Below are 14,224 nucleotides of genomic sequence, written 5' to 3'. Positions count from 1 at the left end.
GAATAAATGAAATTATACTTATAAAACTTTGAATACTAACAAAAAATACTTCTAAATTTAAAAATATTTACACAGAAAGCAAAGACATCATTCAACTTACTGAGATGATCTGGCTCCTTAAAAGAAAGAAGATTTTTAAAAATTTCATCAAAACTATCTACAGCAACACAATATTTTTGAATAAGTGGATTTCTATACATATAATGAAAGAGTAGGACACCTTGCGATTGCATTAGCAATGTCATCAGGTTCGTTCAACGAGCACAGTTGAAAAACCTTATCACCATAAAATCAAATCTTTGCCGATTGAAATATCTTTACTGTTTTTTTTTTTTAACTTAAGCGAAGTTGAGCCATTACTCTCAATTTTTCAATGTGAACATTATAAGTAAAGTAAAGTTCTCCCAAGTTTAAATTACTTAATTGTCTGTAAAGCGGATTATAGCGACTATTTAGAACTGACTCGATATCTTTAGACAGCAAATTGTTTTTTTGCCAAATTACCATTTTGGTGTCTGATTTATTGATCCAGTAGAAAGAAAAGAATATTGCCAATATCAACCATAATTTTTTTTTTACAATTTTTTGCAAAGCTTTCGACTTGGGGATTAGATAATCTTCAGGTCTATGGAACTTATTTTACAGTAACACATTATAATGTACATTAATTTGATTATAAAAAATAGCTTACGCACTTAAAAGTTTACTTTGTAGTAATTGATAGCTGCAAAATACGATATAGTTTTAATTTTTTTTTTTTTCTTTTTAGAAATACTACAAGTGGACACCAATGAATTCTACAGTAAGCTGTACCCAACTAATAGATCACAAGATATATAAATCAGTAAGTTGCGAAGAACAGCATATGTTACGACTACTTCGCAATCAGTCAAATAGCCCTAAGACAATTTCAAAAAGTAAACTTACACTAGTTGTGGAAAAAGCTAGTTCACATTTTGAAAGTGAACAAATCGAATCATTAGGTATATTTTACTTAATATTTTTTAAAATTCAAGATTTATTTGTTAACTAAGTTGTGTCCAGAAAAAAAAGTGCGTTTCTTGGTATAAAATTCCATTGATATTTCAATTTAGATGCTATCAGTGGATACTATAGCCACAATTTGTTAAAATTAGCCAACCTTAAGTGCCTCTTTACTAAACCGATTTTATGGTTTTTGTTGAGATTTTCTGCAAATTTCTGGTAGATTACACGAGTCTATGAGTTTTATTGTAAATATTTTTACTATTAGAAATTAATTTAGGGTGGTTCAAGGGGAAGGATTAGATTAGGCTTTCTTTCAAAAGAATGAGTTTTTTTTTTTTTTTGGGCGCATCAACTACCGAAGTCATTAGCGCCAAAAAGTGTGAGTTTTATGTATTACACCATGTTTCTACTTTTAAATGTTCTAGTTTCAAATTTGATGCTAACATTTCAAGTTTAGGGAATAGATGTTAATTGTGGTGTGCAAAAAGTTTCTGTGGTTCAAATTTTATATTTTGCTACGGATTTTGTAGAGCAGCGTTTCCCAACCTTTTTTTGGCTCGCGTACCACTTGGTAGTACTAATCATGCTAAATTGTACCACTTCGTAAAAATGATTGTATTTCGTGAAATTTCTTATTCCGAGAGTTTTATTTTACTATTATTATCTTTATTTGTATAGAGATACAATGTATCTGTTACAAAGGAGTTGATGTTCACTATATAAACTTTGTTAAGTGTAAGATCTTAGTTTTAACACTTTTTTTCAATAATTAAAAATTGTGTACATATTTTTCTCTTCAAAATTATTAATTAATTTACAAAGTTCTTCTTTAGGATAATTATATTTGTGCCCAAATCTTCTAAATTAATTTCTTTTAAGCATTCAACTACCTGTAAGTATCAGTTAAATCTAATGTAGCTTGGATAGAGCTTACTCATTACAATCCAGTCTCTTTAAGCAGATTTTTACATAGTTATCGTTTAAGTTCTGTCACATGATAATTCTATTAAATTTTCTTTATCTTTTATCGATAATGATGTAGCTTTTCCTAAATTTTCTTTATAGAATGGGTTTAAAATCAAATTATCATTTGTGATTTCGAATTTTGGAAAATACTCCATGAAAGACAATTTTAATCCTGTTAAATTTATTATATATTCTCGTATATCTTGAGACAGACTAACCTTATTACTGTACATATTAACAACTTTACTGTTCAATATTATTAATTAAAATAATTTTTATTAATTATAGGATAAAACGTTTCTATGATATTTTTATGCTTTAAATTTTTTATGTCCGCCATTATTTATTATTTTTCGCGTACCACCAACAAGCAACTAGCGTACCACAGGTTGGGGAAACGCTGTTGTAGAGTATTGTAAATAAAATTTTGGCGTTTAACTACCAACCTGTTACACTTTTAATTACTAGATTTTCTCATCTTCCTTCTATGTAGTAAAGAAATAGAAATAGATAAGTTGTAAGGAAATTTTCACTGTGGGAAAGTCGCGTGTAAGTCTATCTTTTTTTGTTTTTCTTATAAAAGTATCCATTTTTGAAATTGCTTTTTTCAGGAAATACACGTTTTGATGCTTCTGCTACAAAAAAAAAAAGAGTGAGTTTTAGGAGCGTAGCGTGAGAGTATGTGTTTCTTGACGAACTGTTTAAAGAATGCACATATAAACTTGTAAGGGAATGGTTTTGCTTTTCTACGATGTGCCTGTGACAAAATCAGTTTTCTTGGTTTTGAATACACATTTAATTCGTTGAAAACTGTTTAAGAGAACCCACGGTGAGAAAAGGAAAGACAAAATTATGAGCATCCCAAAAGAGTACGGCAGTCTTGCTAGTCCGTGCCATGTCCTGTGCTCATACGAGAGGTGAAAAGAGTGTGATTTATCCAACTGAGCCTTAAATTCGATTGCCCACGACGAAAACTTTAATGAGGATTAGGCTTGTGTTTGAGCTCCGGGCGTTTTTCAAAATTGATAAATGAGATAAATATTTTGCTGTAAATATAGCAGCCTAAAATTTCTATTTCTTCAGATTAAAGTTAATTCAACAACGTAGCTATTTAAGAACGCACTCAATCTGTACTCATCTAATCTTGGTCTGACTTTACTAATCAGACATTATTACTCTTTCCCAAACTAGGCACTGTCAATAAGAGAGATAATTTACTATTTGACCACAAAAGGCCGATGAAAGCAACTCACGATAACCTACATGAATGCAAGAAAAGTATCTTACAGCTTTGTGAACTCTCACAAACGGTATAGTAAACATAATATCATCTTTTAGAACTAAGTTTAGAATTAGATGATTTTTGGTGAATATCAAGGTGCGGTCATCAATAAATACAACTTTTTTGCTTTATACCAACGTTTCGGTAATTTTTACTACCTTCTTCAGGGTATTATAAAAAAAAGTTTGTGAAGTTAAATGTAAAAATCATCAGTTATGATGATATACTCGTAGCTCTACATTTAACTTCACAACCTTTTTTTTTATAATACCCTGAAGAAGGTAGTAAAAATTACCAAAACGTTGGTATAAAGCAAAAAGTTGTTTTTATTTAAGACCGCACCTCGATATTCACCAAAAATCATCTATCAACAATGGTCGAAAAAACCAAAACCATCATTTAGAAATAGATTCTATAAAGTGAGTACGGCTTCGTTTCCAGTAAAATCAATACGATTAAAAAAAAAAAAAAAATCTTATTTCAGGTAGAATTTCAGCCAATGTATCCAGATGTATTCAACAAACTAATCCATACTGCCCGCGATCTCACTGAACAAGCTATGACAAAGTTGTATAAGGAATCCGGAGATATTTGTTTTACTGGCAGGTATATTTTTTTTAATTTTTCATTGACAATTCTTTCTGACTTTTGAAAACAAATGAATTAAATTGAATTTTGACCTGTTTATTTTATTTTTTGGCCTTAGCTCTTGTAAACCATTGTAGTTTTCACTTTCTATTTGTTACTAGCGAAATCACTTGTGCATATTTTGTTTTGGCCCTGTTTCATCTATTTAAAAATAGAAAAATGAATGAATTCAGTTAATCTCTTATTAGAGTCCATAAAAATAGTTTTACAGTTAAAAGGATTAGTTAGCTACAGGCATAACGCATTTATTATGCATTGGTCTTCTCTCCAACCAAACAACCCTCTCAAAAATAAAACAGATTGATACAAGTAAAACAGGTTTGAGATAAGTAAAAACTAGAAGCTTGGACTTGATTGATTGTACATGGCTGGTGAATAGAGGGCACAAAGATATTTCAATTCAGATGTAATAGATCCCAGAGACAAAGACTATAGATGGTCCTCTTTACTAGAAGCAGGGACACAGAGCCACAAAAAATCTTCGAATTTTTTGACAAAACTCTGGTTGTGTCGGATGAGGTTAAGTATCTGGGCACTGTCCTAGACTCCAGACTCGACTTGGAAAGAACAGCTAGGTAAAGTTTCGCTAAAGGCAAAACAGGAATGTTTTGTGGCATTACTAGAACCTGTGGGAAGGCATGGGGATTTTTGTCCGAAAATGATCCACCGGCCTATGCATGGACAATCATTCCAAGTATCACCTACGGTAGTGAGGTGGAGGAAGACTGTACAACAGGCGGCCCTTCAAGGCTCTAGCCAGGGTGCAGAGACTGGCCTGCCTGGTAATCACCAAGCGTGCAGATCGTGTGGCTCTCAGAGACTGGATCTGGAGAGAACATGACTTTTCATGTTCTTTAACTGGGTGATGTGTCCTGAACAGTTGCGCAGTTTGTGTTAGAAAGAGGAGAAAACGGTCTCTTAGTTGTTGCGTTGCAATCGAGTGATTATGCTAAGAAAACTTTGAATTTTTGAGACCAAAGGAGATAGTAGCGCAAAAAGAACTAGTTGGGAAAGACCTCAACCTTCTTAGCATCTACTAGATCCAAAAAGAGGAAGGCACAATAAGCCTTTTTTGGCTGCGGTGCCATGGGCCATAGGTCCCGTCCCTATCTTTAATCTTAATCTTAAGGACGATAGAAGGGACCAAGTATGGACCTGGAAAGAATGGATGGTTAAGGTATAACGAAATACGGTTGGTCGGATGAGATTGCACTGTATAGAAAGAAATGAAAAATAAGGATGCACCTAGGATAAATATATAGTTTGAAACCCTCTTTAGCGAAACCCCATAAAAAAAGTGCATCCAATTTTTTGTTTTAAACAGCTATTATTATACCACATCCCACTGATTGGGCAAACAAGTTTACTGCCTTCTAGTTTTAATTATTCAATGATTTTAATACGTAAAGTTCTATTGTAAATAGAATTCATCTACTCTACGTCATCACAGCATCACTAAAAACTCATTCATTTCATTCATTCGTGCAGGAAACATATGAAAGATGCACTACCATTTATAAGGAACAGGGCATCGACTAAGGTGATGACCGATGTGATACTAAGCCAGGAAATATCGGAGCAACGGCGACAGGATTGGCTACTCATTATGGCTTTCTTTCCAAGGTAGGGCCTTAAAAAAAGTTTTAATTATAGCTTATACATTGGGTATAATTGATAGTGTCTGTATTTGATAATAGATATACACAGCTGTACTACTATTTGCTTCTTTAACAAAATAAATATCTGGGGAAACAAGAGATCCTCTCACTAATATTTTTACAAACTTTTTACTAAATGATAAGTGGCTTTTTCTGAGTAACCGCTATACGAGTGCTAAAATAAATCAATCCAGGAATTAATTCTTACGGTTAAATAATTGTCTTCTGACTCTGAATTTCGGCTACACATTTATTTGGTAGTAATATTGCACATTGATATTATTGAATATCTAGGTTTTGTGACCGTAAATTATTGAACTAAGGATTCAAGATTGGCGAAGAATCGGTCAAATAAACACAACAACTCGTCTTTTTTGCCAACGTTTCGACAAATATATTGTCTTCTTCAGGGCCTGGATATTACAAATAAAAAAATACAAACAATTTAGAGAATCAGTAACATAGAACATCAGTAAAAAATCAGTAATATAAAAATAAATAAAATAAAATACAATCGATTTATTATAATTATTGAAACTTACGTGGCTGAGTTACAGAAAACTAAGAGCCAGAACTGGAGAACAGGTATACAGGGTGAACCAGTAAGTATTGTCCGTAGGCCTACTGTGTGAAGTACATCTAAAGTGGAGTTCAATGACGTATTGGCCAACTTCATATTTTCCACTGTTCTTGAGTGAAGTCACTTAAATTTTTTTTTTCTAAAATCATTACTTTTTTCCAATAAAAATGTTATTGCTCAGAAAGTTTTAGTCCGAATTCGATTCTGATAACACGGTTAGAAAGACAGATAAATTTTCTAAAAATTGATACCATTTCGAAGCATAAGTTATTCTCCAATCAGTTTCAATCTTCCTCCGATTGCTGGAAAAATAAAAGTAATCGAAATTTTTAAGAAAACTCATTAGGCCCTTATGTGATCATTATCAGACCTAGGTGCTGGCACTTTTTATAAAAGTTTCCTTGTTTAATGGGCTTTCAAACGGTATATTATTTTCCAGGATTCCTTTTATCTTCGTATGAAAAATTACGTTTGTTTTGCAAGAAAACGTGTTCACGAGCACTCATCAGTGTTAGTTATCAAGTTGTTTAATTCATTGAAAACTCTTTTAGATGGGCCAGTAGTCAATTTTTACAGTAGATTGTCTTAAAATAAGGAAGTCAAAGGTTACAAATTGCACTTTTATCTGTCTTTCTAACCGTGTCATCAGAATCGAATTCGGACTAAAACTTTCTGAGTAATAACATTTTTATTGGAAAAAAGTAATGATTTTAGAAAAAAATTTAAAGTGACGTCACTCAAGAACAGTGGAAAATATGAAGTTGGCCAATACGTCATTGAGCTCCACTTTAGATGTACTTCACACAGTGGGCCTATGGACAATACTTACTGGTTCACCCTGTATATAAACAGACATAGCGGGACTTACACGGGAATTTTGGTAATGACAATGGGACAGATACAATAGACTAATTAGAATGTTCAATTTGACAAGAGTAAATAAAATAGATATTGGGAAATTTCTTTTAATACAAAAACAAACAGGAAAAACCAAAACCCCTTATGAACTAAATAACAAACGAACCAAATGATTAGAAGCAAATTTAAAAAACACAGCAATAATTATGTACAGAAGTTGGATATGTTTTTATTTTTTAATGATAAAATTGTAGCAATTGGCTAAATTCGACTTGTCTTTTCTAAAGTTAATTGTGTTGTTTTGTTTCACTAAGTGCTACATAGGCCTCCAAATGTACAGCAAGTGTAGAATCTTATTTTTCTGTACTCCACGTATGTTTCAATCTATTGTTTCTTTAATTCTGTCCTTCGTAGCTCGCATGTTTGTTGAATCTCTGACGGGTTTCGAACTTACATGCATCATGTGAAGTAGATTATAATCCGTTTTACTTGTTCACAATGTAAACTCCAGCTATTTTTGTTTTATATTACAGGCCAGATGCCGATACCATAGATTCTGTATCGAAACTAATGCTACTAAAGAATGTAGACACATCGACAATGCTGACTGTGACTACGTTAATTCATGCTTACTGTCAAAAGTATACTAATTGCCAAGAAAATGTTTCTATACTGAAAGTAATGGAGGTCCAAGAGAAATTGCTCAACACTACTGCTCCTACAGGAATTGATAATGACATTGTAAATATTCCATTTGTCTTATTAGGATAAATAATTGTTGTAATCCTGCACAGATTGCTGTTAGCTGAAAGATGCTTATAAACAGTTACCGTTCACATTTCTCTTCCTCGGCTCTTTGCTGTTAATTGGCTAATTAACTCAAACGGCTAAGTAGAGTTATTACTTTGAATTAATTTTATTATTATTATTTTTTTTTTATGATTTAAGGCGCGTCAACATCTAAGGTTATTGGCGCCCGGAGCTTTTTTTTTGGAGCCGGTCTCCGGACAGTGTTCTCTCGTTACAGACAACACTGTCCATCACCGGACAGTGAGCTGTAAGAAGCTCCTAGGAAGAGAAAATCTAAGGGTCAGCAGCTGGATTCGAACCCGGGACCCTCCGCGTGGGAGTCCAGTATGCTAACCTCATAGCTAATCCCTTCCCCTTAAGTTTATTATTATTTTTATTTATTTTTAAATTTTTTTAGATAGGAACCTTTCGATTATTATGCTATTCATCGCGCTTTGTCTTTATTCTATCTCCATTGCATTCATTTTAGTCCCGAAGTGTCAATCCCAAATCTCTCTAATTTCAACTAATAGCTTCAAATGCTTTTGACTATGAATCGCAACTCGAGAAGGCATGTATAAAGGTAAACATACAGTTGCTGTAACAAACGGACTTAAATTAGGAATAATTCTGTGTATTAATTCAGAAGTATTTTTCTTTATTTTTTTTCCTGAGGATCCTTCGATAGAAGCCTATCACCAACTATTGAAATTGGTATAATTTGACCTCTAAAGGAATTAATAACATCTGATTCAATACAAATTCCTTTATTAAACACAATAATTCAATCAATTATGCTCAGGAATCACAGTAACATGAACTCATCATAGATTAATAGAAATAGAATTTATTTATAAGAATAAACCAGATTATTTCTTTTTAAAGTTTGAATTTGACAATTAGAATCTTTTAATCTAAGCCTGAAAGATTAATCTAAATTTATGTACTCGTGAATATTTTCTTTGCAGACTTACAGTGTGTTAAAAAGTATTGGAAATGCTGGAGTTCTAACACCTACTTTGCTAAGCACTTTAAATAACTACATAGAAAATGAAAATTTACCAACAGAAATACGTTTGATAGCTTTACAATCATTGAGGTAGTAACTTGTAGTGGTGCGAAAGTACTTTAAAGAATTCATTGTGTGTTTATAAAATTTTATTGTTTAATTTCATTTTTAATTTTTTTTGAAATATTTTTAGACGTTTGCCATGTGGATCGAATGATAATTTGGCTACTTCTTTGTTTAAAAATCAGTCAGTAACTGAAGAACTGAGAATAGCTGCTTATCTTCATATAATGCGCTGTCCATCTTACACTATTCTTCAAGTTGTGAAAAATGTTTTGGAAAATGAAGAAAACAATCAAGGTATATAAAAATGTCTGTCTTTAATAATGCGTTTACCCAATAGAATCTAGTGAATTAAACGCAAAATAAAGAAAAATTATTTAAAGATCGATCTTCTTGTGAGGAATAACTGTTTTTTTTCTTTTACTTTTTTTCAGTAGGCTCATTCATTTGGAGTCATCTTAAGACACAAATGTCTTCTGCATTTCCTAGCCGTGTCGATATTCAAGCAATGTTGCAAGATGAAAATTTAAATAATAAATTTGATAAAGATTTTAGAACATTTTCAAGGAATTATGAATACTCTTTCTTTTTAAATAATTTGGGGATTGGTAAGTTGTTATTAAGTTCGTTAACGAGTTTTGTTCGTTATAATATTTAATTTATAATCATACTATACAGGTTGTCCCAAGCTATATGGATAACGACTTTTTCTCGGAAACTAAGATAGCTAGTAAAAAACTAAAAAATACGTGTTCCCTTAGTTTTTTGTTAGAAATCCAAATTTAATTTGTAAATTTTTTTCGGTGCTTCCAGAAGCGAGATACAGGCACCAACTTCGTTTTTTCAAATGGGGAGGTGGGGTTTTTATTTCAGAAATAGATTCCTCTATTTTTTTTTAAAGAAAAATTTACTTGAACGGTTTTTTTCTGAGAGCGATATTTTACAAGTTATGAATGAAAACATGATTCTTATAAGAAATTTCAAAATAATAATATTATAATGGTTTTTTTGATTGAATATGAAGAAAAGTATTAAAAATTTTACTCCTCATTAATATTACAGATCATGCTCGAACTGGCCTCCACCATAGAGATGTATAGACATGCTCTTTCCCTCCAATTCTTCCCTTATCGTATTCTTCCCTTACTGCCAAAGAAATTGATTCGAATTTAACCGAGTTACAGGCATCTATTATTGTTTGCTTTAGTTCATCTACAGATGCAATTCCGGCTTGATTCTGATACACCAAGATTTAGAAATGCTTTTAGATTAGCAGTAATAAGAAAAGAAAGAAAAATGTTATGAATAAACATCTTGTTTAAGGGATACTTAAGGAAATAGTCCATAGGTGTCAAATCCGGTGAACGAAGTGGCCAATGAATAGCCCCCGTGTCGATATAACACCATCAGGCATGTAAAGAGATACCTCGATAGGAAATTTGATGGGCGTGTTATATCGACACAGGGGGCGATCAGAATCAAGCCGGAATTGCATCTGTAAATGAACTAAAGCAAACAATAATAGATGCCTGTAACTCGGTTAAAACCGAATCTCTTTCTTTGGCAGTAAGGGACAATTGGCAGGAAAGAGCATGTCTATGCATCTCTAATGGTGGAGGCCATTTCGAGCATGATCTGTAATATTAATGAGGAGTAAAAATTGTAATAAAATAGTACTTTTCTTCTTATTCAATCAAAAAACCGTTATAATATTATTATTTTGAAATTTCTTATAAGAATCATGTTTTCATTCATAACTTGTAAAATATCGCTCACAGAAAAAAACCGTTCGAGTAAATTTTTCTTTAAAAAAAATAGAGGAATCTATTTCTGAAATAAAAACCACACCTCCTCATTTGAAAAAATGAAGTTGGTGCCTGTATCTCGCTTCTGGAAGCACCGAAAAAACATTTACAAATTAAATTTGGATTCCTAACAAAAAACTAATGGATCACGTATTTTTTAGTTTTTTTCTAGCTATCTTAGTTTCCGAGAAAAAGTCGTTATCCAAATAGCTTGGGACACCCTGTATAAAAAAAAAAAATTATGGTCTGAAAAACTTACATGACTGCCTTACAATTTATTTTAAAAGTAATATATGTTAAATTTAACAGGTGTATTTACTGAAATGAATGTAATTTTCTCACATAAGTCATACATACCGCGGAATATAGTATCTAATGTAACAGTTATGATCTTTGGAGAAACAATAAACCTAATGGAGGTAAGTTATTCAATTTAATTTTGGATTAGTACTGTCCTTATTTCTTAGTACAGTCAAAAGTTATCGTTCGAGTTAAAAAACAAAATAAAGCTCACCTATTTGAGCTAGAATCAAATTTTATTTGGCAACAAACGGTAACTTCATCAAGTACAATGTAAAAAAATATATTCATAATTTGCACTTCAAACCCTGATCTTTGCTTTGTCTCCTTGGCCAGTCAGCATAAATTGAAAACTAAAATTATATGAGAATTTTTCCTCGCAAAATTGACTCCTAGACTAGTGTCCACTGACAAAGCCTTTTCGTTGATTATTTGACTATATTTTGTTGTCCAGAACAGTGGTTCTCAAAGTTTGTTCTGAGGAACATCAGTGTTCCGTAAATTTGTCTCTTGTTTACCATGAAACAGAAGATAATAATAAATAGTTCAGGTGTAATAAAATTGTCGTGCTATTCAAAAACATGAAAAGCAACATGGGAGAGGATTTGATGGGAGTATAGGTTCATCTAGCGACTTCATGTTTACAATCAGAGGCTCATCAAATTGTTAAGGAAACCAGAATTACACCCTTTTCCGTCTCTATCAATTACTTCCTGCGTTTCATTTGTGCTATTTGCGTACACTATAGCTTAACGTATATCATTTTTATCATGCTGCATGTTTCAGGCCTGACAATTTGCTTTTAGGCAGATCTAACCTGTAATTCTCCGATTAGTGCTTTCGGAGACCTTTCAGTCACCCTGGACATAAATCGTTTCTTTTAATATCAAGTTAATTGAACAAATTACTTATATTTCAAAATGATGTGAAGAGCTACGGTTTTTTTTTTGGGTCACCCCATTTCAAGAAAATGAAATGAGTAACAATTAAATCTTCAGCATATAATAAGATGTAGAGTGAAACTAACTAAATAACCACCTATATACACTAAACCTGAGCAATCCTAGGCTGAACTTTTGTATGAAAAGTTATGGCAGGACCACATAGTTCTTGGTTGTCGAATAATACATAGCATTGCCCGAACCCTAGCTTTAATGTGTTCACATAGATTTGAGCCCAAGTTATAACATTTTCCTCATGAGTACTGCCATGAAAAAACATATTCATATTATTTGCACAGTCTAAGATCAGTTAACAGCTATAGTAAATTTTCTTACTTATTTTACAGATAAACATTTATTTGGAAGGCATTGAACAATATGTAGAAAAAGTATTTGCTGAAAGTGGTACATTCAACAAGGATTCTTTAGCAAATATTTTGAAAATTGTGCGAATAGCTAGGCAAGCACCGAATCCATTAAAGTACTTCATAGATAATATACCATTTAAGAAGATATTCGATCATCTGAGAGTAAGTTATTTGTGATTCTTCACCTCATATCTCTTTAGCTTTTTCTGTTCTTCCTAGCCTTCATACTTATGATTCTCTTCTTTTAGTTTACCTTTATTTTCTGCTTAGTTCAAAAAATTATTCTATTCTATTTGCAGGTATCAATTTCTGTAAAAATGTTTGGAAATGAATTAAAATATTATCGTATTAATGGTCACGAAGAATTTGTTAGAATTTTAGACTATCTAAATCCAACGAATTTCATCAAGAATTTTTTAGGTGGACAAGTATGTAAATGAAGTTTGTAATTTTGTAATTATTTTGTTGCTGTATTTTGTTAATTATAAGGCAATGATTTCTTATTATCTTTTTGTTATTAGGAGATGATTTATGAAAAATCTACAATGCTAATTGATACTTCATATGTCACACCAATGGCTAATGGTTTATCTTTAAAACTGAATGCTGTTGGTACAGCTGCTATAAATATCAATGCAATGGGGTTTGTTAATTCAACTGTGCCGTCAAGTAACGTCATGGAGATGAGTGGTAGACTCTACCCTAGGTGAAAATTGTTTGCTTACTTATTGTCTTAAAAAAAAATGAACGAGTCGATATGTAAATAACGTTGTTTACAGAAAATTTAATTTAGAATATTTTTTGGAGGGGAGTTGGGTAAATACTTGCTCGAGTGATAAGAAATAAATACTCGAATCTTCGGAGTTTGGGAATTAGTTGTGGGTTAGAGCGTTCAGAATAGTAGTAAGACGTGTGTGGTTGTTCGTACCAGATTTTTATGATCATGACAGTAATGGGTTAGCATTAAAAGAATTGCTTAGGTTTTTTTGAAAATCAAATTGACCAGATACTTTTAAATACCAGTTCCTGGTTTCAAGGGAAAAAAAAGAAATATTATGTGGCTTTGTAATTTGTGCAACTTCTTTGAGTTCATTGCTCTGCGCTAGAGATTTGAGCTTAAAATAGCGGGACAGGACCTATGCCCTACGGCACCGCAGCCAATAAGAAGAGGCTTATTGTGCCTTCTCCCTTTGGACCTATTAGACGAAACCTCAACGCAATCGAACAACAAGTGAGAGGCCATTTCCTCCACTTTCTGACACAATCTGCACAACGGTTCCGAGCTAGTAAGCCCTATCTTGAGCAGGTGCTTCCTAAACCTAACATGCCCCGTCAATAGACCTGCGATCAGAGTAATCTGCTTTCCACCCAAGCACAGAGTCTCTTTTGCTCTTTATTTACCCAGCCAAGGCATCATACTCCTACTGTGCTTGATCTACAGGACACATTACCCAGTTCTTTTCATGTTCTCTCCAGATCCAGTCTCTGGGAGCCACACGAACTGCACACTTGGTGATTCCCAGGCTGTAGGAGCACTGCTAAAGACCCTCGTAATCGACAGGCAGGCCAGTTTCCCTCTGCATCCAGGCAGAGCGTTGATGGCTTTTTGTTGTTCAGTCTTTCTCCACCACAATTCCGCATCGTAGGTGATAATAGGAATGGCTGTTCGTATATAGAGCCAGTGGGTCATTTGGCGGGTAAACCCCATATATTCCCCCAGTAATTCCACAGCCTGTTTTGCCTTTTTCAGGTTTTTCCATTAAATCTCAGTCTTTACTTGTAAACATATCAAAAAAATAAAGATAAAATTGAACTTAATATGTTAAATGAACCTACAGTGTAGTTGATTTAATTTTTAATTAATATGATTATTTTTTTAATAATTTAAGGCATGTAACATCTGTGGCTGGTTGGTAACTGAAGTTTTTTTCAGTGCACTGCCGGCCTCCTGACAGTGTTCTCTTGTTTCC

General features: G+C 32.8%; 1 protein-coding gene across 4 annotated transcripts in view; it reads left to right on the top strand.

The window, feature by feature from the left end:
* The window catches only part of Apoltp (Apolipoprotein lipid transfer particle), an 87,748-nt gene that overhangs the window by 8,597 nt on the left and 64,927 nt on the right, over nt 1-14,224 (top strand). For 2 of the 4 annotated variants that reach the window (XR_012461421.1, XM_074137992.1), the window contains exons 8-19: nt 770-983; nt 3,145-3,263; nt 3,720-3,841; nt 5,372-5,506; nt 7,513-7,720; nt 8,737-8,867; nt 8,971-9,137; nt 9,275-9,448; nt 10,955-11,064; nt 12,234-12,416; nt 12,554-12,682; nt 12,776-12,960. Coding sequence is in view for 3 of the 4 variants with exons in the window: in XM_074137992.1 (XP_073994093.1) it covers nt 770-983; nt 3,145-3,263; nt 3,720-3,841; nt 5,372-5,506; nt 7,513-7,720; nt 8,737-8,867; nt 8,971-9,137; nt 9,275-9,448; nt 10,955-11,064; nt 12,234-12,416; nt 12,554-12,682; nt 12,776-12,960 (1,877 nt within the window). In the remaining variant the exon portion in view is untranslated. Of the gene's footprint in view, nt 1-769; nt 984-3,144; nt 3,264-3,719; nt 3,842-5,371; nt 5,507-7,512; nt 7,721-8,736; nt 8,868-8,970; nt 9,138-9,274; nt 9,449-10,954; nt 11,065-12,233; nt 12,417-12,553; nt 12,696-12,775; nt 12,961-14,224 lie in introns of those variants that run through there. The other 2 variants (XM_074137993.1, XM_074137994.1) reach the window with 2 other exon arrangements.

This window comes from Rhodnius prolixus, unplaced genomic scaffold, assembly GCF_049639745.1.
Source record: "Rhodnius prolixus isolate KJV_2025 unplaced genomic scaffold, Rpr scaffold_11, whole genome shotgun sequence".
In the NCBI taxonomy this organism is placed as follows: Eukaryota; Metazoa; Arthropoda; class Insecta; order Hemiptera; family Reduviidae; genus Rhodnius; species Rhodnius prolixus.
This window is presented reverse-complemented; position numbering and strand designations above follow the sequence as displayed.